The sequence below is a fragment of the Pyrenophora tritici-repentis genome, chromosome 5 (assembly GCF_003171515.1).
Source record: "Pyrenophora tritici-repentis strain M4 chromosome 5, whole genome shotgun sequence".
Classification (NCBI taxonomy): Eukaryota; Fungi; Ascomycota; class Dothideomycetes; order Pleosporales; family Pleosporaceae; genus Pyrenophora; species Pyrenophora tritici-repentis.
The window spans coordinates 22,314-49,917 of record NC_089394.1 but is presented as its reverse complement, the minus strand read 5'-3'; the positions used below and the strand labels follow the sequence as shown (position 1 = coordinate 49,917).

General features: G+C 51.0%; 10 protein-coding genes across 10 annotated transcripts; 8 read left to right on the top strand and 2 right to left on the bottom strand.

Moving 5' to 3' along the window:
* Window positions 1-407: 407 nt before the first annotated feature.
* PtrM4_099940 (uncharacterized protein) lies at window positions 408-3,137 on the bottom strand (the record flags this gene model as incomplete). Its single annotated transcript, XM_066107365.1, has 1 exon — window positions 408-3,137. One exon carries the CDS (start codon window positions 3,135-3,137, stop codon window positions 408-410), a length of 2,730 nt encoding a protein of 909 aa, XP_065961814.1.
* A 665-nt stretch (window positions 3,138-3,802) lies between these two features.
* PtrM4_099930 (Retrotrans-gag domain containing protein) lies at window positions 3,803-4,974 on the bottom strand (the record flags this gene model as incomplete). Its single annotated transcript, XM_066107364.1, has 2 exons — window positions 3,803-4,154; window positions 4,289-4,974. The coding sequence occupies 2 exons, from the start codon at window positions 4,972-4,974 to the stop codon at window positions 3,803-3,805; spliced, it is 1,038 nt and encodes a 345-aa protein (XP_065961813.1).
* Window positions 4,975-5,316: 342 nt separating this feature from the next.
* Window positions 5,317-5,865, top strand: PtrM4_099920 (NMDAR2-C domain containing protein; the record flags this gene model as incomplete). The annotated part of the gene is made up of 1 exon (XM_066107363.1): window positions 5,317-5,865. The coding sequence occupies one exon, from the start codon at window positions 5,317-5,319 to the stop codon at window positions 5,863-5,865; it is 549 nt and encodes a 182-aa protein (XP_065961812.1).
* An 891-nt stretch (window positions 5,866-6,756) lies between these two features.
* Window positions 6,757-9,792, top strand: PtrM4_099910 (DUF1421 multi-domain protein; the record flags this gene model as incomplete). Its single annotated transcript, XM_066107362.1, has 1 exon — window positions 6,757-9,792. One exon carries the CDS (start codon window positions 6,757-6,759, stop codon window positions 9,790-9,792), a length of 3,036 nt encoding a protein of 1,011 aa, XP_065961811.1.
* Window positions 9,793-9,923: 131 nt separating this feature from the next.
* On the top strand, window positions 9,924-12,119 carry PtrM4_099900 (uncharacterized protein; the record flags this gene model as incomplete). Its single annotated transcript, XM_066107361.1, has 1 exon — window positions 9,924-12,119. One exon carries the CDS (start codon window positions 9,924-9,926, stop codon window positions 12,117-12,119), a length of 2,196 nt encoding a protein of 731 aa, XP_065961810.1.
* A 711-nt stretch (window positions 12,120-12,830) lies between these two features.
* On the top strand, window positions 12,831-15,866 carry PtrM4_099890 (DUF1421 multi-domain protein; the record flags this gene model as incomplete). The annotated part of the gene is made up of 1 exon (XM_066107360.1): window positions 12,831-15,866. The coding sequence occupies one exon, from the start codon at window positions 12,831-12,833 to the stop codon at window positions 15,864-15,866; it is 3,036 nt and encodes a 1,011-aa protein (XP_065961809.1).
* Window positions 15,867-15,997: 131 nt separating this feature from the next.
* PtrM4_099880 (uncharacterized protein) lies at window positions 15,998-18,193 on the top strand (the record flags this gene model as incomplete). Its single annotated transcript, XM_001936164.2, has 1 exon — window positions 15,998-18,193. One exon carries the CDS (start codon window positions 15,998-16,000, stop codon window positions 18,191-18,193), a length of 2,196 nt encoding a protein of 731 aa, XP_001936199.2.
* Window positions 18,194-18,527: 334 nt separating this feature from the next.
* PtrM4_099870 (uncharacterized protein) lies at window positions 18,528-19,897 on the top strand (the record flags this gene model as incomplete). The annotated part of the gene is made up of 2 exons (XM_066107359.1): window positions 18,528-19,193; window positions 19,325-19,897. 2 exons carry the CDS (start codon window positions 18,528-18,530, stop codon window positions 19,895-19,897), a joined length of 1,239 nt encoding a protein of 412 aa, XP_065961808.1.
* Window positions 19,898-19,993: 96 nt separating this feature from the next.
* On the top strand, window positions 19,994-22,972 carry PtrM4_099860 (uncharacterized protein; the record flags this gene model as incomplete). Its single annotated transcript, XM_066107358.1, has 1 exon — window positions 19,994-22,972. One exon carries the CDS (start codon window positions 19,994-19,996, stop codon window positions 22,970-22,972), a length of 2,979 nt encoding a protein of 992 aa, XP_065961807.1.
* A 413-nt stretch (window positions 22,973-23,385) lies between these two features.
* Window positions 23,386-27,564, top strand: PtrM4_099850 (Dimer-Tnp-hAT domain containing protein; the record flags this gene model as incomplete). Its single annotated transcript, XM_066107357.1, has 4 exons — window positions 23,386-25,937; window positions 26,079-26,928; window positions 27,197-27,506; window positions 27,560-27,564. 4 exons carry the CDS (start codon window positions 23,386-23,388, stop codon window positions 27,562-27,564), a joined length of 3,717 nt encoding a protein of 1,238 aa, XP_065961806.1.
* Window positions 27,565-27,604: the final 40 nt, after the last annotated feature.

The following is a 27,604-nucleotide window of genomic DNA, read 5'->3' as shown; positions in this document are numbered from 1 at the left end:
TAGGTAAGTGGGTCTAGGAGAGTGACCGGATTGAATTGATTGTTGCGGAGTCTACGTGGAAGACAGGATGGATCTTCCCCGGAACGTCAAGTTGATAAGAGTGGGAGTTGACCTGCCTCAAGACTTTGTACTTTCCATGCAACCAGTCTAGCTTCTTGGAAGGTCGTGTTGTCTTCACGTTTCTAAGGTTCAAAAACACCCAGTCTCCCTCCTTGTATTGGGGCGCTGCTGTTCTTGTCTTGTTAGCTTGATGTTGCTGTTTCTCTTGTGTTATCGCGATCGCAGCTTGGGCCCACTCTGTTGCGTCTTGGAGTCTTTTGTCAGCCCTCAGGGGGTGTGTCAACTAGAATGTTCTACTATCGTCACAGCTACGTAACACACTGCTGATCTGGAATGCTCCAGATACTCTACTTCATGTATATAGTCGCTCTCTGCAACTCTCTCAATAGAACAACCTTCTCTCTCATCTCTCCTCCGATCCAACATCTTTTAAGGAAGCCTTCTGCCAGTGCTTCGCCGTCTCTCTTTGGTCGGTCCTGAATAGTTCGATCCTCTACCAGCTGAATGGGTTCATTGTGATATCCGTGCATAAAATAGAAGGGGCTTAGGCCAGTAGATGAGGCCTCGCGATTGTTGATTGCTCCCATAACGATAGGTAAAAGTGCTAGCCAATTTTCTTGCGTGTAGGTGGCCCAGATTCGAATCATCTTCTCAATCTCTTGGTTCATTCGCTCTGTTGCACCATCGGTTTGCGGATGATAGGCAGTCGACAGGCGTTGCTCAACGCTGAGGAGTTTACAGAAATGCCTCCAAAGATCGCTGACGAATTGTGGTCCTCTATCGCTCGTAATTGCCGTTGGAATACCATGAATAGGGTAATGCCGTTCTAAAAGCCGTTGTGCTACTGCTTCTGCCGAGATATCGTGCATGCCTTCCAGTTCAACTCCCTTTGTCAGCCGATCAGTGACCACCATGCAGTTCGTTGCGTCATCGCGTCCAGATGGCGGCAAGTCCGTAATAAAATCGATTGAAAGTTCTCCCCATATACGTTCTGGGATCGGTAGCGGTTTAAGGAGGCCCTTCTTTGTCTCTCTCCATATCGTATTCCTCCCGCAAATCTCGCAGTTACGGACAAAGCGTCGCACGTCGCTTGCTACACCTGACCAGAAGAACTGCCTTGATAAGATTGAGTAGGTAAGATCTCGTCCAGGATGGCCGGTGATATGCGAGTCGTGAATATTTTGAATAATTCGTGTGCGAAGTGGTTCGCAGTCAGGGATCCATATCCGGTCTCGAAATCGCAACAGGCCTCTCTCGTCCAGGGTGCATTCTGCTATACTCACTGACTTCTCCTTCTGAAGTTTGGTAGGGAGGTTCCGCTCCTTGTTTGCTACCAGCGTAGTGAGCTCCTGATAAAGCTCATCCTCTTGGCGGCTTCGGTGCCAGAGATTTTGCATGTCCTGGTCCTCAAACATGCGTATCTCTTCTGTGAAGTCAATCTCCTCGGACGACAGGGACTGGATTTGAACACTCTGCAAGTGCTTGCTCTGGAAAAGACGGATAAATCGAGACCGTATTCGTTCATCGTCGTAGTTGGCGGGTAGGTCTTGTTCTCGTCGTGACAGGGCGTCAGGTTTTCCCATAGTCTTTCCAGGTTTCCATTCCAGGGAGAAGTCGAATCGTGAGAGAAACTCTGACCAACGTACTTGTCTTTCAGACAGCTGTCGTTCGCGGTAGAAGTATTGAAGGTTCTTGTGGTCCGTCAGAACTGTGAACTTCCTAACCATACGTAGTTCAGGAGCCCATGCTTCTAAGCAACGAACAATAGCTAGAAGCTCCTTGTCATGAATTGGATAATTGGCCTCTGTTGGTGAGTGCTTCTTTGAGTAGTAGGCAACGGGTTGCCAGTTGTTGTTCTTGTCCTTCTGCAGCAATAGGCCGCCAGTTGCATGTCCTGAGGAGTCGGCTTCTACCAAGGTGTCCTTCTCTGGATCAAAATGGCCGAGTATTGGTGCTGTAATGAGAAGTTCCTTAATCGTTTCAAATGCTTGATTGCAAGCCCCGTCCCAATGAAAAACCATCTCTTTCTTAGTTAGGTTGATAAGCGGTTCAGCAATGTCCGAGAAGTTTGGTATAAAAACTCGGTAAAAGTTGGCAAAACCAATAAATGCTCGGATAGCCTTAACTGACGTTGGTGTAGCCCATTCGCGGATTGCGATAATCTTTTCAGGATCAACTCGAATGCCCACTTCTGCTTCCACAATGTACCCGAGGTATTTGACTCGTTTAGTCTCGAACTCGCACTTGTCGATATCAATCTGCAGTCCAGCGTCTATAAGGCGTTGAAGAACCTTTCCAACCTTCTCTCTGTGATCCTGAAGCGATCCTGACGAGTAGATTAAGATGTCGTCAACGTAGGCTGAAACAAAGTCGTCAAGGTAATCCTGTAGAACACCATTTACGTAGCGTTGAAATGCGGCTGGTGCTCCTGTTAGTCCGAAGGGAGCAACCCGCCATTCGAATAGGCCGTATCTTGTTCGGAAAGCTGTCTTCCATTCTTCTCCTTTGGCCACACGGATCTTGTGGAAGGCTGCGATAACGTCAAGTTTTGTGAACCATTTAGCTTTAGCTACATTTCTCAGTGTTTCTGTGAATAGAGGCAGAGGGTAACGGTCCTTCCTGGTGATGTTGTTCAAGCCTCGGTAGTCAACGCAAAATCGGATGCCCCCTCCTGGCTTTTTGACCATCAGGACGGGTGCAGCTGCGGGAGAGTTACTTGCGCGGATAAAATCCTTGTCTAACAGCTCGGTGAGAGTTTTCCTAAGCACTAGTAACTCTTCTCGGCTCATGCCGTAGAGCGGACCCCATGGAATGGTCTTCTCGTTTCCGTCTTGATCCTTTTCAATCTCAATGTGGAGATCAACGCCTTTACGATGTGGGGGAAGTTTCTCAGCTAGGAAATGGTCGAAAGCCTTCAGCCATTGGTGGTACTGGGGTGGGAGCTTCGTCTTTGGATCGGATCGTTTGCGCGGTTTCAAAGCTTTCTCAATGTCGGCGATGGAAACAGCGAACAGTCCAGTGTCGAGCGCAATACCGTCTCCTTTGTTCTTCCTACGGCTTCTTCTCACCTCCGCCATGAATGCGGAAGCCATCACCTGAGTAGCCTTCATTAGTGGTGGCTTGTATGACGCTTTCTTGTGGTTCCATGCGCGGATGTTTGACGCGCCGATATCTAGGCAGCCTTGTTTGGCCGAAATTGTGACGTCGGCATCTTCTAACCAGGGCTTTCCTAGGATCACGTCGTAAGTTAGGCCAGGTACAACGTAGAAGAAGACGCGTTTCTGCTGGTGGCCGTCTATGTCTATCGAGGCGTAAGTAACTGTATCTAGGACACACAGTCCGCAACAATCAATTAAGTGGGTCCTAGAAGGTTCAGATTGGATTGATTGATTACCGCTTTAAGCCTAGTAGTTACCTATAGGAGTTTAAGCCCTACCTAGATAGGTAAGTGGGTCTAGGAGAGTGACCGGATTGAATTGATTGTTGCGGAGTCTACTAGGACAGTACTTGGTTCTGCGTTCTTCCCAGCTGCTTCCTCTAGCTGGCGCGGGGCTATCTTGATTGATGGCAGTCTCAGAGATCGAAAGAGTTGTTCATTAATGGCAGAATAGCAAAGGCAACCTGAGTCAACAAGTCCAGTGACAAAGTCAGTTCCATTAAGTCTAACGTCCAGTACAAAGGGATCGCTATCCATCTTTTGCTTTCCGGTCTCTTTCCATTCTTTCTGAGCTGCCGCGTGTTCCTATTGCTCTGCTTCGGAGTCTTCTGGATCTTCCTCCTCTACAGCTGCCTTGGTGACCACAGTACTCTTTGCTGTCTTGACGCTAACGTGAGTTGGTCGTAGAGCGGCTGCTAACGGGCATGTAGCTATTCGGCAATTGTTGCGGCCGCATCGGAGGCAGCGTCGTTCCTGGCGTCGAGCATCGATTTCCTCTTGGTTGACCCATTTTGCTCGTTTTCCAATAAGTTCTCGGTCTTCGGGACGCCTAGATGGATATCCATTCATGTTGGTCTTGCCGCGGAGGCCGACAGCGTTCACTTGGGTAGTTGTAGGCTGCGTAGGTTCCCATTCCATCATGTCTTCGGGGAAACTGCTGTGAGCGTGGCATTATTTGATTTTGCTGGTGGTTCATAGGTTAGTGCATTTTCAGCAGTTCGGCTACCGTAACGGCGGGTTGTTTTCGTCCATTGGCCGAACAACTCCATGTCGTTGCTAAGATCTACACACTTCTGAGCGAACCTTGCGTATGTGCTTGTTTCTGCTCCTGATGTACCAACAAGCCTATCCTTTATCCTACCACTTAATGCGTTGCGTAAGTAGGATATCTTCGTATGCTCAGGCCAGCTTTCTGCGTCAGCGTTGGCCATCTCTTTCTCAAACCGTGGATAGAAGGAAATAAACGTCTCGTCGTCCTTCTGGCGTATAGAGTAGAGGTTCTGAATGGCTTTCTCCTTCCGATTTCGTTCGCCGTAGAGGAGTTCAAGGCGGTCAAGCAGCTTGAAAGGGTTTGGCGATTCTTCTTTAACTTGTATCTCGTAGTATGTTGTAACGTTGGTTTTCGCTGCCCCATCAAGACGCATGTAGACGTAGCGTAGCTGAGCTTTTAGGCTTCCAATAGCTTGCGCGTCTTCTTCGATCTTACCCTCCATCTCTAGCTTCCATCCTCGCCATTGTGATTTGTTTCCACCAAACGTAGGCGGGTGGGGTAAGCTGTGCCGCGGCTTTGGGATTATAGGCACAGATGTGTTCGAAGTCTCGGAGGTTGGCGTCGGATCAGTGGTGGCGTCTGTATTGTGACCAGGCGTTTGAGGTGGCTCGTGCGATGGTGCTTCCAGCCTCTCCATCCTAGTGCTCATGTCTTCAAGTCTCTGTAGTAGCGACTGTAACAGCTGGTTCGAATCGTTCGTCGTCATGTTAGTATCCCCGGGGGAGCTCATTATAACGGTGCCTTGGTTGCTGCGTGTTCTGCGTGTTCTGCGTGTTCTGCGTGTTCTGCGTGTTCTGCGTGTTCTGCGTGTTCTTCTTGATCTTGACTGTATGTGAACGGTCTGTAGGAACTGTATTCCAGCTACCTAGTCCAGATGCTATTTACAGTCAAGATGAAGAAAGAAGGTAAGACGCGAGCGGCGAGCCCGCTTTGTTTGGGTTGGCGCACGGCCCTCTCGTTGCCGGGGAAGCGACTAGGCTCGCAGCCTAGTCATGTGACTTAGGGCTCAGCCCGTTACACTAGAAACCTGATCCTCCAAGCCTCTATTATGACCAACTCATATGAAGAGCAAAACAAGCTACTCGAACTACTAGACGTATTTAGAGACTACACGGAAAAAGGGAGAGTTACAAACCAGATCTCGGACAAACTATCTGCCAAGCTCGCCTTCCACTCAGCTACTCTAGCAAACGCTTCAGAAAAAGCAGCAAAGACATTAAAGAAGGCAACAGCCACAGTAGCTGGTCAAAACAACCAAACAGTAGCAGTAGCAACAACGACAACAAACACAAATGCTCCCCAATCATACGCAACAATTGCAGCTCAACCATCAAAGAACGCCACTTGGACGACTGTAGCCCCAAAGAAAAAGCCAACGCCTAAGAAACTAATTACGCACTATCAAATAGTTGCAACACTAGAGGAAAACCAAACCATCAACCCGCTCCAAGCACGAAACAAAATCAACGAGGCATTCCAAAAAGCTGGCATTGCAGGACCTGTTATCCAACTAGCAGCTCTTAGTAAGAGAAACAATCTCATACTTACTACTACAAGCGGATACTCTGGAGAATTCCTTCTCCAGCTGTCAGATTGAGGCGAGGTTTTGCTCCATGATCGAGCCGATGGTGGTTGGGGAAGGACATGAGACCCCCAAACCAGGGCTAGCGCCGGGACTTAGCACTGCCAAGCCCGAGGCGAGGCCACCTCCCACAGACAGAGCCGTAGACAGACACAGAGAATACACACTTGATCCCATCCATAAAAATCTGACAATTAAGAGTCTCACTGCCTGTACCGAGTACAGAAGAGTCAATCAAAGTTACTTTATACTACAAATACTGTCGGATCGTGAGTATCGGTAGAGACGTCGGCTGCTGGACACTTCGGCCCGACTTCGGCCCACCTTGCGCAAGAGCTTAGGTATACCTTCGTAGCACCTATGTTCGTAGATATCAATTAGAACCACCGAACAGAATGCATTCCTAGTTATCGTTATTTCCCTTTACGCACTTAGTGCAAAGCCAACCAACACTGATCAGTGATTGCTTGAGGCGATCACAGACAGCAAGGAAGAAGAGACAGACCGCATCTTTGACAGCCTCCCTAACGCACGACGTTATACTCCTGAGAGAAGATTCTGTGCTAAGAACAGAGCGAGGCAGAGATAACGCATAGCGATCAAAACCTCCCTCTAAGCTGCTAATCCAGGCCGAAGCTCGATTACAGCGCGTCAGCAACGCACAAAGACACACTGTTGAAATCCCGACGCGAGAAGTCTTGGGACGACTACAGCACGTCAGCAGCGCAGAGCGACAGACTATTGATATCCCGACGCGAGAAGTCTCGGGACGACTATAGTGCGTCAGCAACGCGTAGCGATTCCGTACGAGCGTCCCCGGACGATCCTATCACGTACAACCACAAGCGCTGGAACCGACCAACCAGCTAGACAAGACAAGGCAACGCGTCAATATACACCGGCACGATGGCAGGCAGCCAGAGCAACTCTGGCGATACAGACGCTGATGTTCAAGAGCAACTACTCAACTATCCATCCGAACGCAATACAAGCAAGCGCGCAGAAACTATATCCCCAGGAGCGAAGTTTACTGCTGAACACCTTATGCGACACTGTCCATACACAGTCACGTTTGACTATATCAACCCATCTCTCTGGGGTGTACCCGCACCAGAGGATGCAGACGAGACGCACGCAACAACCTGGGTCGCGAAGGCTATCCACGACTACCATGTAGGAATGGAATGGGATGAGAGACTATACTTCGACTACCAATGGGACTTTGAAGGATGGACACGAGAGCTATTCCAGAAGGTTGAGCGCACTACGCTAAGATCTCTGAAGACTGTGCTCCGGTATAGGGGAGTCTATACAGGCAAATTTCGGGCTAGAGTAGCTGATTCCCTCTTCAACTTACTAGGAGGAGAAAACGCTCCCGAATGGGACCCTGCAGAGTTCAAGGCCGAGAAGTTTGACGAACGTTCTGAGGCGTACCAGCGTCAGCAGAACGCACATCTAGCAGCCCCTATAGATAGACAAGCGCAGCAGCCACTGCAACAGACGCAGCCACTGGAACCGCTACAGCCGCAGCCACAACGTCCGTCACAGGGCGAGCAGTATAGAGTGAGACAAGGCGTTCGAAGCCACCCGCAATATCAAGAGCTACAACAACCGCCCTACGCGATCAATGCCTATGCAGGACCACAGCCTCGACAAACGGAGCAGGCTATGCAACCACAACAATGGTACCCGCAGACACAGACACGACCCCCAGCGACCGCATACCGCGAGGTGACACCTTTCCCTCAGCAACCTACAAACCGAGTACCTGACAGACCCCTTGGCCTACCACATGACCCGTACAAGACGCTACCGCCGCGATGGTCTCGCAACGATCGGCTCGAAGCCAATACGATCACGCAGTTCTCTAAGCTATGGGACAATAGCAACAAGTATACAGGGAATGCGTACGATCTCCTAGACGATAAGATTAAGATCTTCTTCAGCATCTGCTGGCAGGTAGATATCCAGGAGGAGCAGTTTCACGCAGTGTTTCCCCGTATCCTTACCGGGCGTGCAGAGACGTTCTACATACAGGTTGTAGAGAGAGATGATAGCTTTGCTGATGCGTACATGGCAATCAAAAACCACTTCGACCATGACGTCCATCACCAGCACTACTACACAGACTGGACGACTACAACCTTCGCTCGCACCCGCGCAGAGAACCCTGATAAGGGACTACACGAGGTTCTGCAGATCCTGCTTGACAAGCTGCAGCTATGCCAGCGTGCCCTTGGCAAGAACTTTGAGGGTGAGGATGCCCTCCGCACTACGGTCATCAATGCCTGCCGAGGAGTACCAGAACTTGAGATGGCACTGTTCAAGCCAGCCACAATCTGTGAAGGACTCTTCTCAGATCTACGATCCGCAGTGGAAACACACCTAGCACGGCAACACACCGCCCAGTTGGTCACAGAAGATCAATACTACCTAGACCGCCGATACAACGGCAATGGAAGGATCCGAGGTGGATCTCGAGGTGGAGGAGGATTCAGAGGCGGATCCAGAGGAGCATACCGAGGAGGCGAGCAGCGCGACGACAACGGACGAGGATTCAAGCCACGTTGGAGGAAGAAATGCTTTGTTTGCCGGAAGGAAGGATGCTGGTCTACCAACCACACAGATAAAGAGCGCAAAGATGCCCGTGCGCAGTTCTTCTCTACGCTATACTTTACAGGTGCACAGCCCCCTGAGGACTTCTCCGTACATCTTGCAGAATACGAAGGGATCGAGCACACCAGCCAGTACAATCAGAGAGGCTGGAGAGAGGAGGAAGACTGCGAGGATGACGAGGATGACGACGTCGCGGAAGCACATTCTGAACACCAGTTCTTCAAGGAGCAATGCCTTGCAGACCAGGCGTTCTTGCATCATATCTCGGGCGACGACATATACAGCCGAGACGCGCCGTCAGCACCAGCATCGCAGTTCCTGCTTGAGGACCGCTACACACGATCTGTGTACCAAGGAATCCTACCAGATACAGGCGCTGCAAACGTATCCACGGTCGGCAAGGAGCAATACCTCGCACTTACGAGAGAAGATCCGACGGTTAAGTTAGACACATCTACAGCAGGGAAAGCGTCTATTAAATTCGGAAAAGGCGAGGCTACAGCGTCGATTGGCACCGTGCAGGTCTCTACGGAGATCGGAAAAATCAACTTCGAAGTGCTCGAGGCGCCTACGCCGTTCTTGCTATGCCTTGCAGACATGGACCGCTTAAAGGTATACTTCAACAATACGACAGACGAGCTGGTTCAGGATGACGTACACATCCCGGTGATTCGCAAATGGGGACATCCTTGGTTCCATCTAAACAAGAGAGAGAGAGCAACTATGTTCCTAACGGAGACAGAATTGCGACGGCTCCATCGACGGTTTGGACACCCAGCTGTTACGCGACTAGTCAAACTCTTAAAGGATGCTGGCCATAACGACTTCGAAGAAAGAACCCTAGAAGAAGTCACTAAGTTCTGCCACCACTGCCAGCTCCACAGCTCCGCGCCGCGCCGATTCAAATTCACTCTTAAGGATAATCACCACTTCAACTATGAGATCCTGGTGGACGTAATGTACCTAAGCAACAAACCTGTACTGCATGTGGTCGATTCCTCAACAGCGTTTCAAGGCGCGAGGTTCCTCAGCGCTATCTCAGCTAAAGAAACATGGCAAGCACTGCGGATACTATGGATCGACACCTACCAGGGACCACCCGACATCATCACGCATGATGCAGGTACTAACTTCGCGAGCGCAGAGTTCCGCGCAGAAGCAAAGATCATGGGAGTCACATGCAAGCAAGTACCTACGGAGGCGCACTGGTCTATCGGCAAAACTGAGAGGTACCATGCCCCTCTACGCCGGGCATGGGACATACTCCATGCAGAACTCACTGACACTATGTCCACAGTCCGCAACAATCAATTAAGTGGGTCCTAGAAGGTTCAGATTGGATTGATTGATTACCGCTTTAAGCCTAGTAGTTACCTATAGGAGTTTAAGCCCTACCTAGATAGGTAAGTGGGTCTAGGAGAGTGACCGGATTGAATTGATTGTTGCGGAGTCTAACTATGTCCGACGACGCGATTCTCCAGATGGCTGTGAAGGCTGTTAACGATACTGCTGGCCCTGATGGACTAGTCCCGACGTTACTAGTCTTTGGAGCGTACCCACGAATGACTGCAGAGTCACCGCCATCACCATCAATGGTCAAACGCAGCGAGGCTATTCAAAAGGCGACGAAAGCCCTGCGCAAGCTCACTGCAGAGCGCCAAGTTGCAGACGCCTTGAACACCCGCAATGGACCAGCCACTGCAGACATGCTCGCGCTCCCACTCCAGAGCGAAGTCTTAGTATGGAGAGAGAGTGATGGCTGGAATGGCCCGTACAAGATCGCCAGTACAGATGGCCACAACATCACTGTCGACATGGTTAATGGTCCAGCGACATTCAGATCAACTGTCGTTAAGCCATACTACAGACCAGACCACCTGTGGAGCGACCCTGATGCGCCACACGCGCCGAATGAGCCGAATGAGCCGCACGAGCCGATAGCAGTACCTCCGGCAGCGCAACCACGTAGAAGAGGCCGCCCTCCAGGGTCAAAGAACAAGCGGAAGGCGCACGCGTACATCACCAAGAAGGAGCAGGACGATCTTGAGCTAGCTATCAAGCTACGGAACGATGGCGTGATCACAACCTCAGGCGCCCCCTTTGAAGCGTCTGATGACCAAGAGATCAGCGACCTAGTAGGTCGTGGAGTCTTCAAGTTTGAGCAATACGACGAGAGGCTACACAGCAAGATCCGGATCTTTAAGTCACGCCTAGTACGTGAGGTCAAGGGAAAGACAACTAAGCCTTATGAGAAATCCCGTCTGGTTATCCAAGGCTACCAAGACTATGGCAAGGAGGCTATCTTAACGCAGTCGCCAACCATCCAGCGATGTAGCCAGCGCCTGATTATGTCGCTGGCGCCTGGGCTAGTACAAAGCGGCATGAGCGTTGAGCTACGTGATATTACGCAGGCATACCCACAGGCTCAGACAACACTGAAGAGGACGATACTCGCACACCTCCCTACCGAGCTGGTACATCGATATCCAGAAGGCACGATACTCCACGTGATCAAGCCACTATATGGGATCGCGGAGGCAGGAGTCCACTGGTGGACAACATATCACGGACACCACTGCAAGGAACTAGATATGTCAACATCTACGTACGACCCATGCCTGTTGATCACGAACAGCGACGACGCAGACGTCTTCGGCATCGTCGGTATGCAGACAGACGACACCCTCATGCTCGGAACGACCGCGTTCTTATCACGCGAAGAGAAAAAGATCCAGAAGGCGCAGTTTAGATCAAAACCAAAGGCTATGCTGACACCAGAGGTGCAGTTAGACTTTAATGGATGTACACTTACGATGGACGCCAGCAGAGTCTTAATCCTCAGGCAGAAAGGACAAGGAGGAAGGATCAGGCTTGTTGATATTAGGGCACCCGACCGCGCGCAACAGTACACCGAGCAACGCGCCCGCGGAGCGTACATCGCATCAACATGCCAACCAGAGGCATCATTTGATCTGTCCGTAGCTGCTCAAGCGCAGCAACCATCAGACGAGGACATTAAGGCACTCAACAAGCGCCTGAAATGGCAGATGGAGAATCTCACTCGTGGCCTACGCTACGTCACTGTCAACCTTACGGAGGCTAAGTTGATAGTCTTTGTAGACGGCTCCTTTGCCAACAACAAGGACCTCAGCTCACAGCTAGGCTTTGTCCTCATGCTCGTCAACGAGTCCATTGGCGCCAACACCTTCACAATACAAGGCAACGTGATCCACTACAGCTCTACAAAGTGCAAGCGCATCACACGGAGCGTACTGGCCTCAGAGATCTACGGCATGGTCAACGGCTTTGACATAGGCATCGCGGTTGCAACCACGCTAAGGATAGTTACAGAACGACTTGGACTACCTGCAATTCCCTTGGTTATCTGTACAGACTCGTACTCCTTGTACGAGTGCCTAGTAAAGCTTGGGACAACGAAGGAGAAGCGCCTCATGATCGATATTATGGCGCTGCGCCAATCATATGAGCGTCGCGAGATCACGGAGATCCGCTGGATCAATGGCGAAGACAATCCTGCAGACGCCTTCACGAAGGCATCGCCAAACCGCGCTCTTGAACGCTTTATTGACGGCAATAAGCTGACAGTCCGAGTAGATGGATGGGTGCAGAGGCCAACAAGCTTTGATGTTTAATGCTATACACTGTCACTACCGATACAAGCAGAGTTACTAGCTATCCAGAAAGAAAAGACTTCCAGTGTCGGATCGTGAGTATCGGTAGAGACGTCGGCTGCTGGACACTTCGGCCCGACTTCGGCCCACCTTGCGCAAGAGCTTAGGTATACCTTCGTAGCACCTATGTTCGTAGATATCAATTAGAACCACCGAACAGAATGCATTCCTAGTTATCGTTATTTCCCTTTACGCACTTAGTGCAAAGCCAACCAACACTGATCAGTGATTGCTTGAGGCGATCACAGACAGCAAGGAAGAAGAGACAGACCGCATCTTTGACAGCCTCCCTAACGCACGACGTTATACTCCTGAGAGAAGATTCTGTGCTAAGAACAGAGCGAGGCAGAGATAACGCATAGCGATCAAAACCTCCCTCTAAGCTGCTAATCCAGGCCGAAGCTCGATTACAGCGCGTCAGCAACGCACAAAGACACACTGTTGAAATCCCGACGCGAGAAGTCTTGGGACGACTACAGCACGTCAGCAGCGCAGAGCGACAGACTATTGATATCCCGACGCGAGAAGTCTCGGGACGACTATAGTGCGTCAGCAACGCGTAGCGATTCCGTACGAGCGTCCCCGGACGATCCTATCACGTACAACCACAAGCGCTGGAACCGACCAACCAGCTAGACAAGACAAGGCAACGCGTCAATATACACCGGCACGATGGCAGGCAGCCAGAGCAACTCTGGCGATACAGACGCTGATGTTCAAGAGCAACTACTCAACTATCCATCCGAACGCAATACAAGCAAGCGCGCAGAAACTATATCCCCAGGAGCGAAGTTTACTGCTGAACACCTTATGCGACACTGTCCATACACAGTCACGTTTGACTATATCAACCCATCTCTCTGGGGTGTACCCGCACCAGAGGATGCAGACGAGACGCACGCAACAACCTGGGTCGCGAAGGCTATCCACGACTACCATGTAGGAATGGAATGGGATGAGAGACTATACTTCGACTACCAATGGGACTTTGAAGGATGGACACGAGAGCTATTCCAGAAGGTTGAGCGCACTACGCTAAGATCTCTGAAGACTGTGCTCCGGTATAGGGGAGTCTATACAGGCAAATTTCGGGCTAGAGTAGCTGATTCCCTCTTCAACTTACTAGGAGGAGAAAACGCTCCCGAATGGGACCCTGCAGAGTTCAAGGCCGAGAAGTTTGACGAACGTTCTGAGGCGTACCAGCGTCAGCAGAACGCACATCTAGCAGCCCCTATAGATAGACAAGCGCAGCAGCCACTGCAACAGACGCAGCCACTGGAACCGCTACAGCCGCAGCCACAACGTCCGTCACAGGGCGAGCAGTATAGAGTGAGACAAGGCGTTCGAAGCCACCCGCAATATCAAGAGCTACAACAACCGCCCTACGCGATCAATGCCTATGCAGGACCACAGCCTCGACAAACGGAGCAGGCTATGCAACCACAACAATGGTACCCGCAGACACAGACACGACCCCCAGCGACCGCATACCGCGAGGTGACACCTTTCCCTCAGCAACCTACAAACCGAGTACCTGACAGACCCCTTGGCCTACCACATGACCCGTACAAGACGCTACCGCCGCGATGGTCTCGCAACGATCGGCTCGAAGCCAATACGATCACGCAGTTCTCTAAGCTATGGGACAATAGCAACAAGTATACAGGGAATGCGTACGATCTCCTAGACGATAAGATTAAGATCTTCTTCAGCATCTGCTGGCAGGTAGATATCCAGGAGGAGCAGTTTCACGCAGTGTTTCCCCGTATCCTTACCGGGCGTGCAGAGACGTTCTACATACAGGTTGTAGAGAGAGATGATAGCTTTGCTGATGCGTACATGGCAATCAAAAACCACTTCGACCATGACGTCCATCACCAGCACTACTACACAGACTGGACGACTACAACCTTCGCTCGCACCCGCGCAGAGAACCCTGATAAGGGACTACACGAGGTTCTGCAGATCCTGCTTGACAAGCTGCAGCTATGCCAGCGTGCCCTTGGCAAGAACTTTGAGGGTGAGGATGCCCTCCGCACTACGGTCATCAATGCCTGCCGAGGAGTACCAGAACTTGAGATGGCACTGTTCAAGCCAGCCACAATCTGTGAAGGACTCTTCTCAGATCTACGATCCGCAGTGGAAACACACCTAGCACGGCAACACACCGCCCAGTTGGTCACAGAAGATCAATACTACCTAGACCGCCGATACAACGGCAATGGAAGGATCCGAGGTGGATCTCGAGGTGGAGGAGGATTCAGAGGCGGATCCAGAGGAGCATACCGAGGAGGCGAGCAGCGCGACGACAACGGACGAGGATTCAAGCCACGTTGGAGGAAGAAATGCTTTGTTTGCCGGAAGGAAGGATGCTGGTCTACCAACCACACAGATAAAGAGCGCAAAGATGCCCGTGCGCAGTTCTTCTCTACGCTATACTTTACAGGTGCACAGCCCCCTGAGGACTTCTCCGTACATCTTGCAGAATACGAAGGGATCGAGCACACCAGCCAGTACAATCAGAGAGGCTGGAGAGAGGAGGAAGACTGCGAGGATGACGAGGATGACGACGTCGCGGAAGCACATTCTGAACACCAGTTCTTCAAGGAGCAATGCCTTGCAGACCAGGCGTTCTTGCATCATATCTCGGGCGACGACATATACAGCCGAGACGCGCCGTCAGCACCAGCATCGCAGTTCCTGCTTGAGGACCGCTACACACGATCTGTGTACCAAGGAATCCTACCAGATACAGGCGCTGCAAACGTATCCACGGTCGGCAAGGAGCAATACCTCGCACTTACGAGAGAAGATCCGACGGTTAAGTTAGACACATCTACAGCAGGGAAAGCGTCTATTAAATTCGGAAAAGGCGAGGCTACAGCGTCGATTGGCACCGTGCAGGTCTCTACGGAGATCGGAAAAATCAACTTCGAAGTGCTCGAGGCGCCTACGCCGTTCTTGCTATGCCTTGCAGACATGGACCGCTTAAAGGTATACTTCAACAATACGACAGACGAGCTGGTTCAGGATGACGTACACATCCCGGTGATTCGCAAATGGGGACATCCTTGGTTCCATCTAAACAAGAGAGAGAGAGCAACTATGTTCCTAACGGAGACAGAATTGCGACGGCTCCATCGACGGTTTGGACACCCAGCTGTTACGCGACTAGTCAAACTCTTAAAGGATGCTGGCCATAACGACTTCGAAGAAAGAACCCTAGAAGAAGTCACTAAGTTCTGCCACCACTGCCAGCTCCACAGCTCCGCGCCGCGCCGATTCAAATTCACTCTTAAGGATAATCACCACTTCAACTATGAGATCCTGGTGGACGTAATGTACCTAAGCAACAAACCTGTACTGCATGTGGTCGATTCCTCAACAGCGTTTCAAGGCGCGAGGTTCCTCAGCGCTATCTCAGCTAAAGAAACATGGCAAGCACTGCGGATACTATGGATCGACACCTACCAGGGACCACCCGACATCATCACGCATGATGCAGGTACTAACTTCGCGAGCGCAGAGTTCCGCGCAGAAGCAAAGATCATGGGAGTCACATGCAAGCAAGTACCTACGGAGGCGCACTGGTCTATCGGCAAAACTGAGAGGTACCATGCCCCTCTACGCCGGGCATGGGACATACTCCATGCAGAACTCACTGACACTATGTCCACAGTCCGCAACAATCAATTAAGTGGGTCCTAGAAGGTTCAGATTGGATTGATTGATTACCGCTTTAAGCCTAGTAGTTACCTATAGGAGTTTAAGCCCTACCTAGATAGGTAAGTGGGTCTAGGAGAGTGACCGGATTGAATTGATTGTTGCGGAGTCTAACTATGTCCGACGACGCGATTCTCCAGATGGCTGTGAAGGCTGTTAACGATACTGCTGGCCCTGATGGACTAGTCCCGACGTTACTAGTCTTTGGAGCGTACCCACGAATGACTGCAGAGTCACCGCCATCACCATCAATGGTCAAACGCAGCGAGGCTATTCAAAAGGCGACGAAAGCCCTGCGCAAGCTCACTGCAGAGCGCCAAGTTGCAGACGCCTTGAACACCCGCAATGGACCAGCCACTGCAGACATGCTCGCGCTCCCACTCCAGAGCGAAGTCTTAGTATGGAGAGAGAGTGATGGCTGGAATGGCCCGTACAAGATCGCCAGTACAGATGGCCACAACATCACTGTCGACATGGTTAATGGTCCAGCGACATTCAGATCAACTGTCGTTAAGCCATACTACAGACCAGACCACCTGTGGAGCGACCCTGATGCGCCACACGCGCCGAATGAGCCGAATGAGCCGCACGAGCCGATAGCAGTACCTCCGGCAGCGCAACCACGTAGAAGAGGCCGCCCTCCAGGGTCAAAGAACAAGCGGAAGGCGCACGCGTACATCACCAAGAAGGAGCAGGACGATCTTGAGCTAGCTATCAAGCTACGGAACGATGGCGTGATCACAACCTCAGGCGCCCCCTTTGAAGCGTCTGATGACCAAGAGATCAGCGACCTAGTAGGTCGTGGAGTCTTCAAGTTTGAGCAATACGACGAGAGGCTACACAGCAAGATCCGGATCTTTAAGTCACGCCTAGTACGTGAGGTCAAGGGAAAGACAACTAAGCCTTATGAGAAATCCCGTCTGGTTATCCAAGGCTACCAAGACTATGGCAAGGAGGCTATCTTAACGCAGTCGCCAACCATCCAGCGATGTAGCCAGCGCCTGATTATGTCGCTGGCGCCTGGGCTAGTACAAAGCGGCATGAGCGTTGAGCTACGTGATATTACGCAGGCATACCCACAGGCTCAGACAACACTGAAGAGGACGATACTCGCACACCTCCCTACCGAGCTGGTACATCGATATCCAGAAGGCACGATACTCCACGTGATCAAGCCACTATATGGGATCGCGGAGGCAGGAGTCCACTGGTGGACAACATATCACGGACACCACTGCAAGGAACTAGATATGTCAACATCTACGTACGACCCATGCCTGTTGATCACGAACAGCGACGACGCAGACGTCTTCGGCATCGTCGGTATGCAGACAGACGACACCCTCATGCTCGGAACGACCGCGTTCTTATCACGCGAAGAGAAAAAGATCCAGAAGGCGCAGTTTAGATCAAAACCAAAGGCTATGCTGACACCAGAGGTGCAGTTAGACTTTAATGGATGTACACTTACGATGGACGCCAGCAGAGTCTTAATCCTCAGGCAGAAAGGACAAGGAGGAAGGATCAGGCTTGTTGATATTAGGGCACCCGACCGCGCGCAACAGTACACCGAGCAACGCGCCCGCGGAGCGTACATCGCATCAACATGCCAACCAGAGGCATCATTTGATCTGTCCGTAGCTGCTCAAGCGCAGCAACCATCAGACGAGGACATTAAGGCACTCAACAAGCGCCTGAAATGGCAGATGGAGAATCTCACTCGTGGCCTACGCTACGTCACTGTCAACCTTACGGAGGCTAAGTTGATAGTCTTTGTAGACGGCTCCTTTGCCAACAACAAGGACCTCAGCTCACAGCTAGGCTTTGTCCTCATGCTCGTCAACGAGTCCATTGGCGCCAACACCTTCACAATACAAGGCAACGTGATCCACTACAGCTCTACAAAGTGCAAGCGCATCACACGGAGCGTACTGGCCTCAGAGATCTACGGCATGGTCAACGGCTTTGACATAGGCATCGCGGTTGCAACCACGCTAAGGATAGTTACAGAACGACTTGGACTACCTGCAATTCCCTTGGTTATCTGTACAGACTCGTACTCCTTGTACGAGTGCCTAGTAAAGCTTGGGACAACGAAGGAGAAGCGCCTCATGATCGATATTATGGCGCTGCGCCAATCATATGAGCGTCGCGAGATCACGGAGATCCGCTGGATCAATGGCGAAGACAATCCTGCAGACGCCTTCACGAAGGCATCGCCAAACCGCGCTCTTGAACGCTTTATTGACGGCAATAAGCTGACAGTCCGAGTAGATGGATGGGTGCAGAGGCCAACAAGCTTTGATGTTTAATGCTATACACTGTCACTACCGATACAAGCAGAGTTACTAGCTATCCAGAAAGAAAAGACTTCCAGTGTCGGATCGTGAGTATCGGTAGAGACGTCGGCTGCTGGACACTTCGGCCCGACTTCGGCCCACCTTGCGCAAGAGCTTAGGTATACCTTCGTAGCACCTATGTTCGTAGATATCAATTAGAACCACCGAACAGAATGCATTCCTAGTTATCGTTATTTCCCTTTACGCACTTAGTGCAAAGCCAACCAACAAATACCGTCAATACGACGATCCCCACGCTACAACACGTAAGCGCCGAACCGAAGAGTCATCAAAACTCATCGACAAGATGTCTGTACTATCAAACAGAGATCCAACAGTGATCCTAACGGATTATACCAATTGGGCTAAATGGTACCAACAACTACAAGCGGAATGCGCCGCATACCAAGTGTGGGAAAAGGTAGATCCAAAGCAACGTGGGATCCCTCTAATAGAACCACAACCACCACTAGCTCCACTTATCGGAAGCTATCAGCCATCAACTGCAGCGACGAATCTGCACGTTACCCAATATCGCCAAGCGATCGGCGACGATAGCGCCGAAGCGCCAGCCTACGTACCGGTACGACCCTCGGACCTCGCGACGAACGCGAAGACGTCCTATAAAGAAGATATCGATTATTACCGAATACAACTAGAAGAGTTTAAAATACTTAACCAGAGATATCAACAAGAGCGGACCGGACTTGGAAAGCTCACCGAGCACATAAGGAAGACTGTGTCACAACACCTCTTCTACAACTGCTGCAAGGCAGGTCTTTCCCATCGGCAGTGGATTGAAAACTTAGCCGCAAATGTTGGGATTGACACGAAGGAGGAACTCAAACGTGCGAGAGAACGTTACCTCGCGGCCCAAAAACCGATGAGGTTGTTAGCACAGTGGGAGACCTGGCTAACTGAGATGGACCATGCAATCACGGAAGGCCACAGTCCGCAACAATCAATTAAGTGGGTCCTAGAAGGTTCAGATTGGATTGATTGATTACCGCTTTAAGCCTAGTAGTTACCTATAGGAGTTTAAGCCCTACCTAGATAGGTAAGTGGGTCTAGGAGAGTGACCGGATTGAATTGATTGTTGCGGAGTCTACGGAAGGCAAGGCCCTTGGCATACCTGAATGCCAAGACGAAGAGTTTATCAAGGAGGATTTCGTCAAAGCAGTTCTCAAACCATCACCAGAATGGACTACCGCGTTCATGGCCGGTGGAAATAAAGACCCACGTGTCACTGTACGGATGATGATTAAACAGTTCCGAGAGTACGCCTCACTGTTGCATCCGATCAAACACAAGGTCCCGAAGGCCGCCTTTGTAGCAAGTGGACCTCAACTGAACGGCGAAGACGCAGATGACGCCGCCGAGAAGGCCCCAGGAAAGCGAGGTCGCGGCAAAAGCCGAAAGACTCCCGGACCGGGCAAGGATAGGAAACAATGCAAGGTATGCGACCAACAGCACGAACTAAAGGATTGTTGGTACGCGTTTCCGCACAACGCCCCTGTTTGGTGGAAGCCACGTGAAACACTGAAGACGATGGCTCAGCACCGAATTGATAGCGACACTGATCTCGAACAAGAGATAAGGGGAGCCAAGAGAGCTAAATTAGGAACACCCCAGATTAAGAAGTCACAGAGCACTCCGGTAGAGGATACTGTCGAGTGACCAGAAGGCCGGAACATAGGCCAGATCAACCTTATAATCTGTGCCTCATCATTTATGGCAAAGGAATCTAAGTACCCACTTCAACGCTCTTACATAATGGACTCCGGAACCACTATACACGTCGGCAACGACCTCGGACGATTCACGAATATTCGACCGCCTATGACAGGAGACTTCCTCTGGGCAGGCAATACAAGGGTGTGGATTAAGGCATACGGTTCAGTTACTCTGAGAGTAGATAGCGCAGACGGTCACCGTCTCCTCTACCTCGAGAACGTCGCCTACTGCCCTGACCTACACTGCAGTCTTGTCTCCTTCCGGATACTCCGCCGGCAAGGTCTTTGGTGGGACACCAAATCCGACCCAACAATCCTCCGACGGTCCGACGATAGCGAACTGGCAGTACTACACGAGAAGTACGGACAATGGATACTGGAACTCAATGACGCTGAGGCGCGAGCAGCGTTTTCAACGCAGCAGCCAACGCGCAGGACAGCCGTACGAAAACGAGCTGAGGCTATAGTCTGGCACAAGAGACTTGGCCACCCTGGATCCGACGCCCTAGAACACCTAGTGAACCAATCTGAGGGGGTGAAGATCGTCGGGGTCCCCACAGTGAAATGCGATGCCTGTGGGATATCAAAGTCGAAGCGAATGATACGACGGACGCCCCGGACTATTTTAGAAGGTCCGGGAGAGCGAGTTGCGATCGACTTTCACGACTACGAAGCAGAAAGTACGACCAAGGAGAAGAGTCAGATGCTTATTAACTGCCGCGTTACGGGATACATATGGGATTTCTATCTTAGTGACAACCGAACGGCAAGAGTCATCCTTAAAAGCCTTAAGATGTTAGTCACCTTTATGATGAATCAATTTGGTATAACGGTAAAGGTTATTGAGACGGACAACGAGATATTTTCCGTGAAGCCAGAAGTCGCCAGATGGTGCAGAACAAGAGGTATAGTACTCGAGCCTTCCGCCCCCGATACGCAAGCGCAAAACGGAGGAGCCGAACGCTCAGGGGGTGTGGTAAAAGAAAAGGGTCGAGCAATGCGACTCGATGCACATCTGCCGTGGGACCAATGGCCGGAAATCGCCCGGACCGCCGTCTACCTACACAACAGGACGCCGAAATATCAGAACCGCTGGAGATCTCCATACGAGATGTTCTTCACGGCAATCGCTTTCCAGAATGGAGTTGTTACATCACCACGCAAGCCCAACCTGTCGCATTTACGAGCGTACGGCTGTAAGGCATTTGCGATGACGGATGACACGAAGCGAGGAAAAGGACGTCTACAGAGATTTGACCCGAAAGCCTGGATAGGGTACTTAGTTGGTTACCGTTCGACGAACATATTCCGAATTTGGGTACCATCTATAGGCAAGGTCATTAGCACTCGCGACGTTGTATTCGACGAGGAAGTCGTATATAGTGGAGAGCATAAAGAGGTTATGGACAATCTTATGCATAGCACTACAGAGGAGATAGCAGCATGGATTCGAACTATTGAACTGCCCCCTGGACCAAATCCCACACGGGAAGAACTTGGAACTTTCTACGAAGATGAGACCATTGCTAGAGCGCCGGAAAATGGGCGGCTCGAGTATGATGAGGCGGGAAGGAAGGTAGTACCTTATCCGACGCCACCACATACGCCCCCACCGGCAGCACTGCTTGCTCAAATGCTAACTAATGTGGAACACCCCTTCAGGGACGATGATACCGGAGGCTACGGCCTACAATCCGAAGAGACTGCCTACGGGAAACAAGGTCTTGACACTAGCTACGGCGAACATGGTGTACAGACTGGCGCACAGCGCGAACATGGTCTATCCGCAGGCGTTCCACGCGAACAATGCGATGCCGGAGGCTACGGCCTACAATCCGAAGAGACTGCCTACGGGAAACAAGGTCTTGACACTAGCTACGGCGAACATGGTGTACAGACTGGCGCACAGCGCGAACATGGTCTATCCGCAGGCGTTCCACGCGAACAATGCGATGCCGGAGGCTACGGCCTACAATCCGAAGAGACTGCCTACGGGAAACAAGGTCTTGACACTAGCTACGGCAAACAAGGTCTCGCGAGTGGTATCCTCCATCCGGAACACAGGATGTTGAAGGAGCCATGGGCAGCCGCCTTTATGGCAGGCACCAAGGCAGGAAACGTTCAAAACTTGGCAGGAGAGCGACTGGACAAGGCAAAGCTTGAGCGTATGATGCGAAACGGCAAGAAGCCTCATCGCAGCCAGCTGCCACCGCCTCCCCAAGCGAACGGCCTGCGAGAGGATCACGAGTTGTTCTATTTTTTCAAAGAGGCTGAGATTACACATCTCCATAGCCACAAGGAAACCAGATCCTGGTCAGAGGTCCCGGCGAAGACGGCTCGGAAGACCGACCAGCAGGTACTGGACTCAATGTGGGTATACACCTACAAATTTGACAAGCACCATCGATTCCAGAAGTGTAAGGCGCGATTGGTAGTGCGTGGAGACCAGCAACGAAATGTCACCGCACAAGAAACCTACGCTGCTACACTGGCCGGAAGATCGTTTCGGATGCTAGTGTCGATTGCGGCCCGGTTTGACCTAGAGCTGAAGCAATACGACGTATCGAACGCCTTCGTCAACGCAGATATTGATCGAACAGTGTACATGCGGATGCCCCCAGGATACAGGAAGCAGGGAACAATACTGCAACTAAACAAAGCGCTGTACGGCCTACGGATCTCGCCATTGCTCTGGCAAAGACACTTCACTGCCTTCCTTCTAGAAATCGGGTTCTCGCCAGTTCCCCACGAACCTTGCTGCATGATCCGAGACGGAGTGTTCATCTTCTTTTATGTTGATGACATTATCCTTGCCTCTTCGAAACGGCACGCGGAAGTAGCTCGGAAAGTGGAAGAGGAACTGAAACAGCGATACAACCTGACCGGAGGAAAGGATTTGCAGTGGTTTTTAGGAGTAGAAGTTATACGGGACCGAGAGAAGCGAAAGATCTGGCTGTCACAGAAAGCTTATGTTGAGAAGATTGCACGGCTGGCAACGAACAAGCAGACTTGTCATTAAGCAAACGCGTTTGAATAGTTTGTTTGATTTGCTTGACTATAAGCAAATTAAACAAACCAAACGCTGCCTATAGAAATATACAAACAAATCAAACGTACGATCGAAATTTGTTTAGTTTGTTTGACTGTTTGACTAATATTACATAGCGAGCTGTTCTATAGATGATGTCCTAAGGTGCTTTAAGATCGACTTTAATGATGTTTTTGAGATAGCGGAGGTAGCAATTTCGCGATAGTTTTCTTGTGTTGCATCTAGCTTAGTCATCATATAACTACACGAGCGTCGCTAGCCGTCGATGACCGCTATCTTATATCCCATCTCCCATCTTCTATATCGCTGTTAGCCATCTTTTGCAGCTACACTACCGTCTCTACAGCACGTTTTAGTGTTTCTCGTTGCCCAACACGCCGAAAATGCCGCTTCGTAACCTAAAACGCGCCGCCGAGGGCACCCCCGGCCCCCACGGCCCCCACAAGCGCGCCAAAACAGCTAAAGGCAGTGCATCGCAGCCTATCCTGATGGACGATTCGCAGCCTGAGCTGTCTATCCGCACCTCGCCACGTAAAGCCCTAGCTGCTGCAGCAAGCCAGGCCACCGAAGACGCGCCGTTCGAGTCGCAGTTGCGCGACGCTATACCAGAAGCTACTATACAACCGCCGGCCGAGGGTAGTAGGGCTGCTACGGAGGCTACAAGTGAGGCTATCGAAGGCGGGGATGATACTGGCTTTGATGACGAGTTTACGGACAACTTTGACGGCATTGATTGGAAGCGTTTACCGCGTTTTACGAAGCCGCTGCGTACGTTGAAGCGCAACAAAAGTTGGGTATATCAGTACGGTTACCGCGTTGCCTCTCTCCGTGAGCCTCATCGTACGTTCTTTGTTTGCAAATACTGCCATCATCGTAAGATCTTTTGCGCCTATCCAGAGGTTACAAAGTCGACCAGTAACGCTATCAACCACCTCGCGCAGAAGCTACTTGGCCACGGCTACGATCGCAAGGGCAAACTGGATTCGATTACACTACCGCGAGGCCAAACGACGCTTAAGATGATGACCGAGGGCGGTGTCGATGTACCTCAAGGCGTCGCTAACGAGCTCGGAAACTTCGACGTACAGCGCTTTCGATACGCCGCTGTTACGTGGCTTGTCGACAATAACCACCCTCTCCGCGAGTTCGAAACGCCTGCGTTTAGGCAGATGATAGAGTTTGCCAACCCGGAGGCAGCTGACGCGCTGTGGGTAAGTCACAACAGTGTAGCTAGCTTCGTGATGAGGCTGTATCGCTATATGGAGCCGCAGGTTGTTCAGATGCTCTCGTCGGCTATTAGTAAAATCCATATAAGCTTCGATGGCTGGACGACAAAAGGCGGCAAGCGCGGCTTCTTTGGAGTTGTTGCTCATTTTGCTGACGCCGACGGCACTATCAGGGACCTACCTATCGCGCTGCCTCAGCTTACGGGCGCCCACACGGGCGAGAGGATAGCTGAAGTTGTTGGCAATATAATCGATGTCTTCGGTATAACACGTAGCCAGCTTGGGTACTTTGTGCTCGACAACGCGTACGCTAATGACACCGCCGTCACCAAACTCGCCCAACGCTTTGAATTTACAGCAAGCCATCACCGCCTCCGCTGCGGCCCTCACACACTTAACTTAGTCGGACAGATGATTATCTTCGGCTTTGATAAGGACGCGTACGATAATGATCAGGACGAGCACAAAACAGAGGCAGCCTACCTACAAGAATGGCGGCAGCAAGGTCCGCTTGGTGTACTAATCGATATCATCAACTACATCCAAACACCGCAACAACACGATCTTTTTGCCGATTGCCAGCGCCGTGTTAACGCTAAGGCTCCCGACCAAAAGCAGGAAATACTCGAGCCGGTAAAGCCAGTCGTCACGCGCTGGAACAGCTTTCACGACACCTTTGTACGCGCCGCAAAACTCCATAACGCCGTTGATGAGTACGCCCAAAGCCACATCGAAAGGACGATGGGCGCCGACGCGTACGCGCGTAGCCGTAACAATAAGCTCACTAAAGTACCAGCTTGGATGAGATCTAATGGGCTTACGGCTGACGATTGGGCGGTAATAACCCAGTATATATCAGTGTTGGAGCCGCTAAAGGAGGCGACAAAACGGCTTGAAGCTCGCGGTAAAGCTGGCCGTTTCGGCGCGATATACGAGGTTATACCTGTCTTCGAAGCTGTACTTGCCGTGTACGAGCAGCTACTTAAAAACCACGAAAGCGTCGACTATAATGCCAATAGCGCGCCAGAAGATCACCTTCCTATCAACCTACGCGCAGCTTGGGCAAAGCTTAACGCGTATTACACTAAGCTCGACGAATCACCCGCATACTTTGCCGCTACCTGCCTCCACCCATACTACAAGAACTACTGTGAGAACAGCTGGCGCGACAAACCGAGCTGGCTTGAGGCAAACAACGCTGGGTTGAAACAACTTTGGGCGTTCTATAAGCCGCAAATACAGCGCCAAAGTCGCCCACCAGTGCGGCTCTCAAGTGGTATCAACGACGCCATCAACGCGCTCGTTAATGCGGAGCCTTATGGCATTGTTGAGGTGACAGAGATGGATGAGCTGGAGCGTTGGCGACGGTTTGAACTCCGCTGGACGCAGGAGCAGTTCGAACAAGGTAGTAATCCTGTTAGCTATTGGATAAGCCTACGCCCAAAGTATCCTAACCTAGCGCGTATGGCGATCGATATATTAACAATACCAGCCTCAAGTTGTGAGTGCGAGCGGCTGTTCAGCGAGCTCGGTGATTTATTAGAGCCAAGGCGACGCAAAATTGGGTCACAACTGCTTGCAGCAATACAGTGTATACGAAGCTGGCGCGACGCTGGCTTTAAGCCTCCATCTGATTACAACTCAGGCGATGTAACTGACGCTGAGGTAGCTGCAATATACGAAATATGCAAGTGGGACAGCGAAGCTTAGTAATATATACGATATACGATTAGATCAGCACCTAAACAGTATCAAATCTATCAAACTTTCAAACAAACGGCCTCCTAAAACACTATCAAACTAAACAACTCAAATACAATCTTAAGTTTTGTACAAACAAATCAAATCAGCGTCCAAAGTTTGTTTGATTTGCTTAATGACAAGTCTGCGAACAAGGACCAACGACACAACACACCAATGGCTAGAGTCGAACTAGTTGCACGTGAGGGTTTGGCGACTCCTGGAGAGATTAACTTGTATCAACGCAAGATTGGATCGTTACTCTTCGCCGCCGTCAACACCCGACCCGATGTCGCATTCCCAGTATCACGACTCGCCCGGTTCCTCACAAACCCTGGTCCACTACATCAAGAAGCCGCTGACCGAGTGCTGTTGTACCTGGAGTCAACCAAGCTTCTATCCTTATCATTCGGAGGAGACGACCAATTGGTAGTAGCTAGCGATGCATCCTTTGCGGACAACACCGCGGATCGCAAGAGCTCCCAAGGGTACGTTATCAAGCTATTTGGAGGACTGATCGCATGGAGGGCGAACAAACAAGATACCATCACGACATCTACGACCGAAGCAGAACTCCTCGCGCTATCGCAAGTGGCTAAGGAGTCCATGTTTGTGCGGATGCTGCTAGAGGAGCTTCGGGTAGAGTTGACGGAGAAGACAATTACGATACAGTGCGATAATACGCAGACGATCCGGCTGATCAACGAGGAGATCTCTCAGCTGACGACGAAACTCCGTCACGTGGACATCCACAATCACTGGCTGAGGCAAGAGGCAAAGCGAAAGTCTATCAGAGTCGTGTATGTACCGTCTGGCGAAATGCTCGCCGATGGTTTCACGAAGACCCTGCCTGCCAACAACTGGCCCCAGTTCTTGACGCAGGTCGGACTGGTTGAAGTGAAGGAACGAGACGTAGAGGAAGCAGATCCAGAGGAAATTCTGGAGAAGATGGAAAGTCTTGTTATATAGTCCGGTATGAATGTCGCAAAGACCACTCCACCTCAGGCTGCCGAGGAGCGCCGAGCTGAGGGGGTGTGTCAGATTGAGGCGAGGTTTTGCTCCATGATCGAGCCGATGGTGGTTGGGGAAGGACATGAGACCCCCAAACCAGGGCTAGCGCCGGGACTTAGCACTGCCAAGCCCGAGGCGAGGCCACCTCCCACAGACAGAGCCGTAGACAGACACAGAGAATACACACTTGATCCCATCCATAAAAATCTGACACCAGCAATCCAACATCTGGATGGATCTCTTTAACATCAAACACGCTCAACCACTAGAATCTTGGACAAAAGTCATAGTCCACAACGTCCCTACAACCTTTGAAGGAGCAGACACGCTAGAAATCCTTCAAACTGAAATCCCTACATACAACAAAGGACTACAAATAGTTGGTAACTCCTACTGGCTTACAAAAGACTGGAAGAACAAGCAAAACAGCTCTATTGTTATTGCTCTTAAAACAGAAGCTGAAGCAAAGAAACTAGGAGCGAGGATCATTATCCTTGGAGAGAGCCTCCGTACTGAAAAGTATAGAAGTATTCCAGCTACTACCCAATGCGACAACTGCCAAGGCTTTGGCCATACAAAGCTTAAATGCCGGAACCAAACAGCATGCCAGCTATGTGCGGGGACC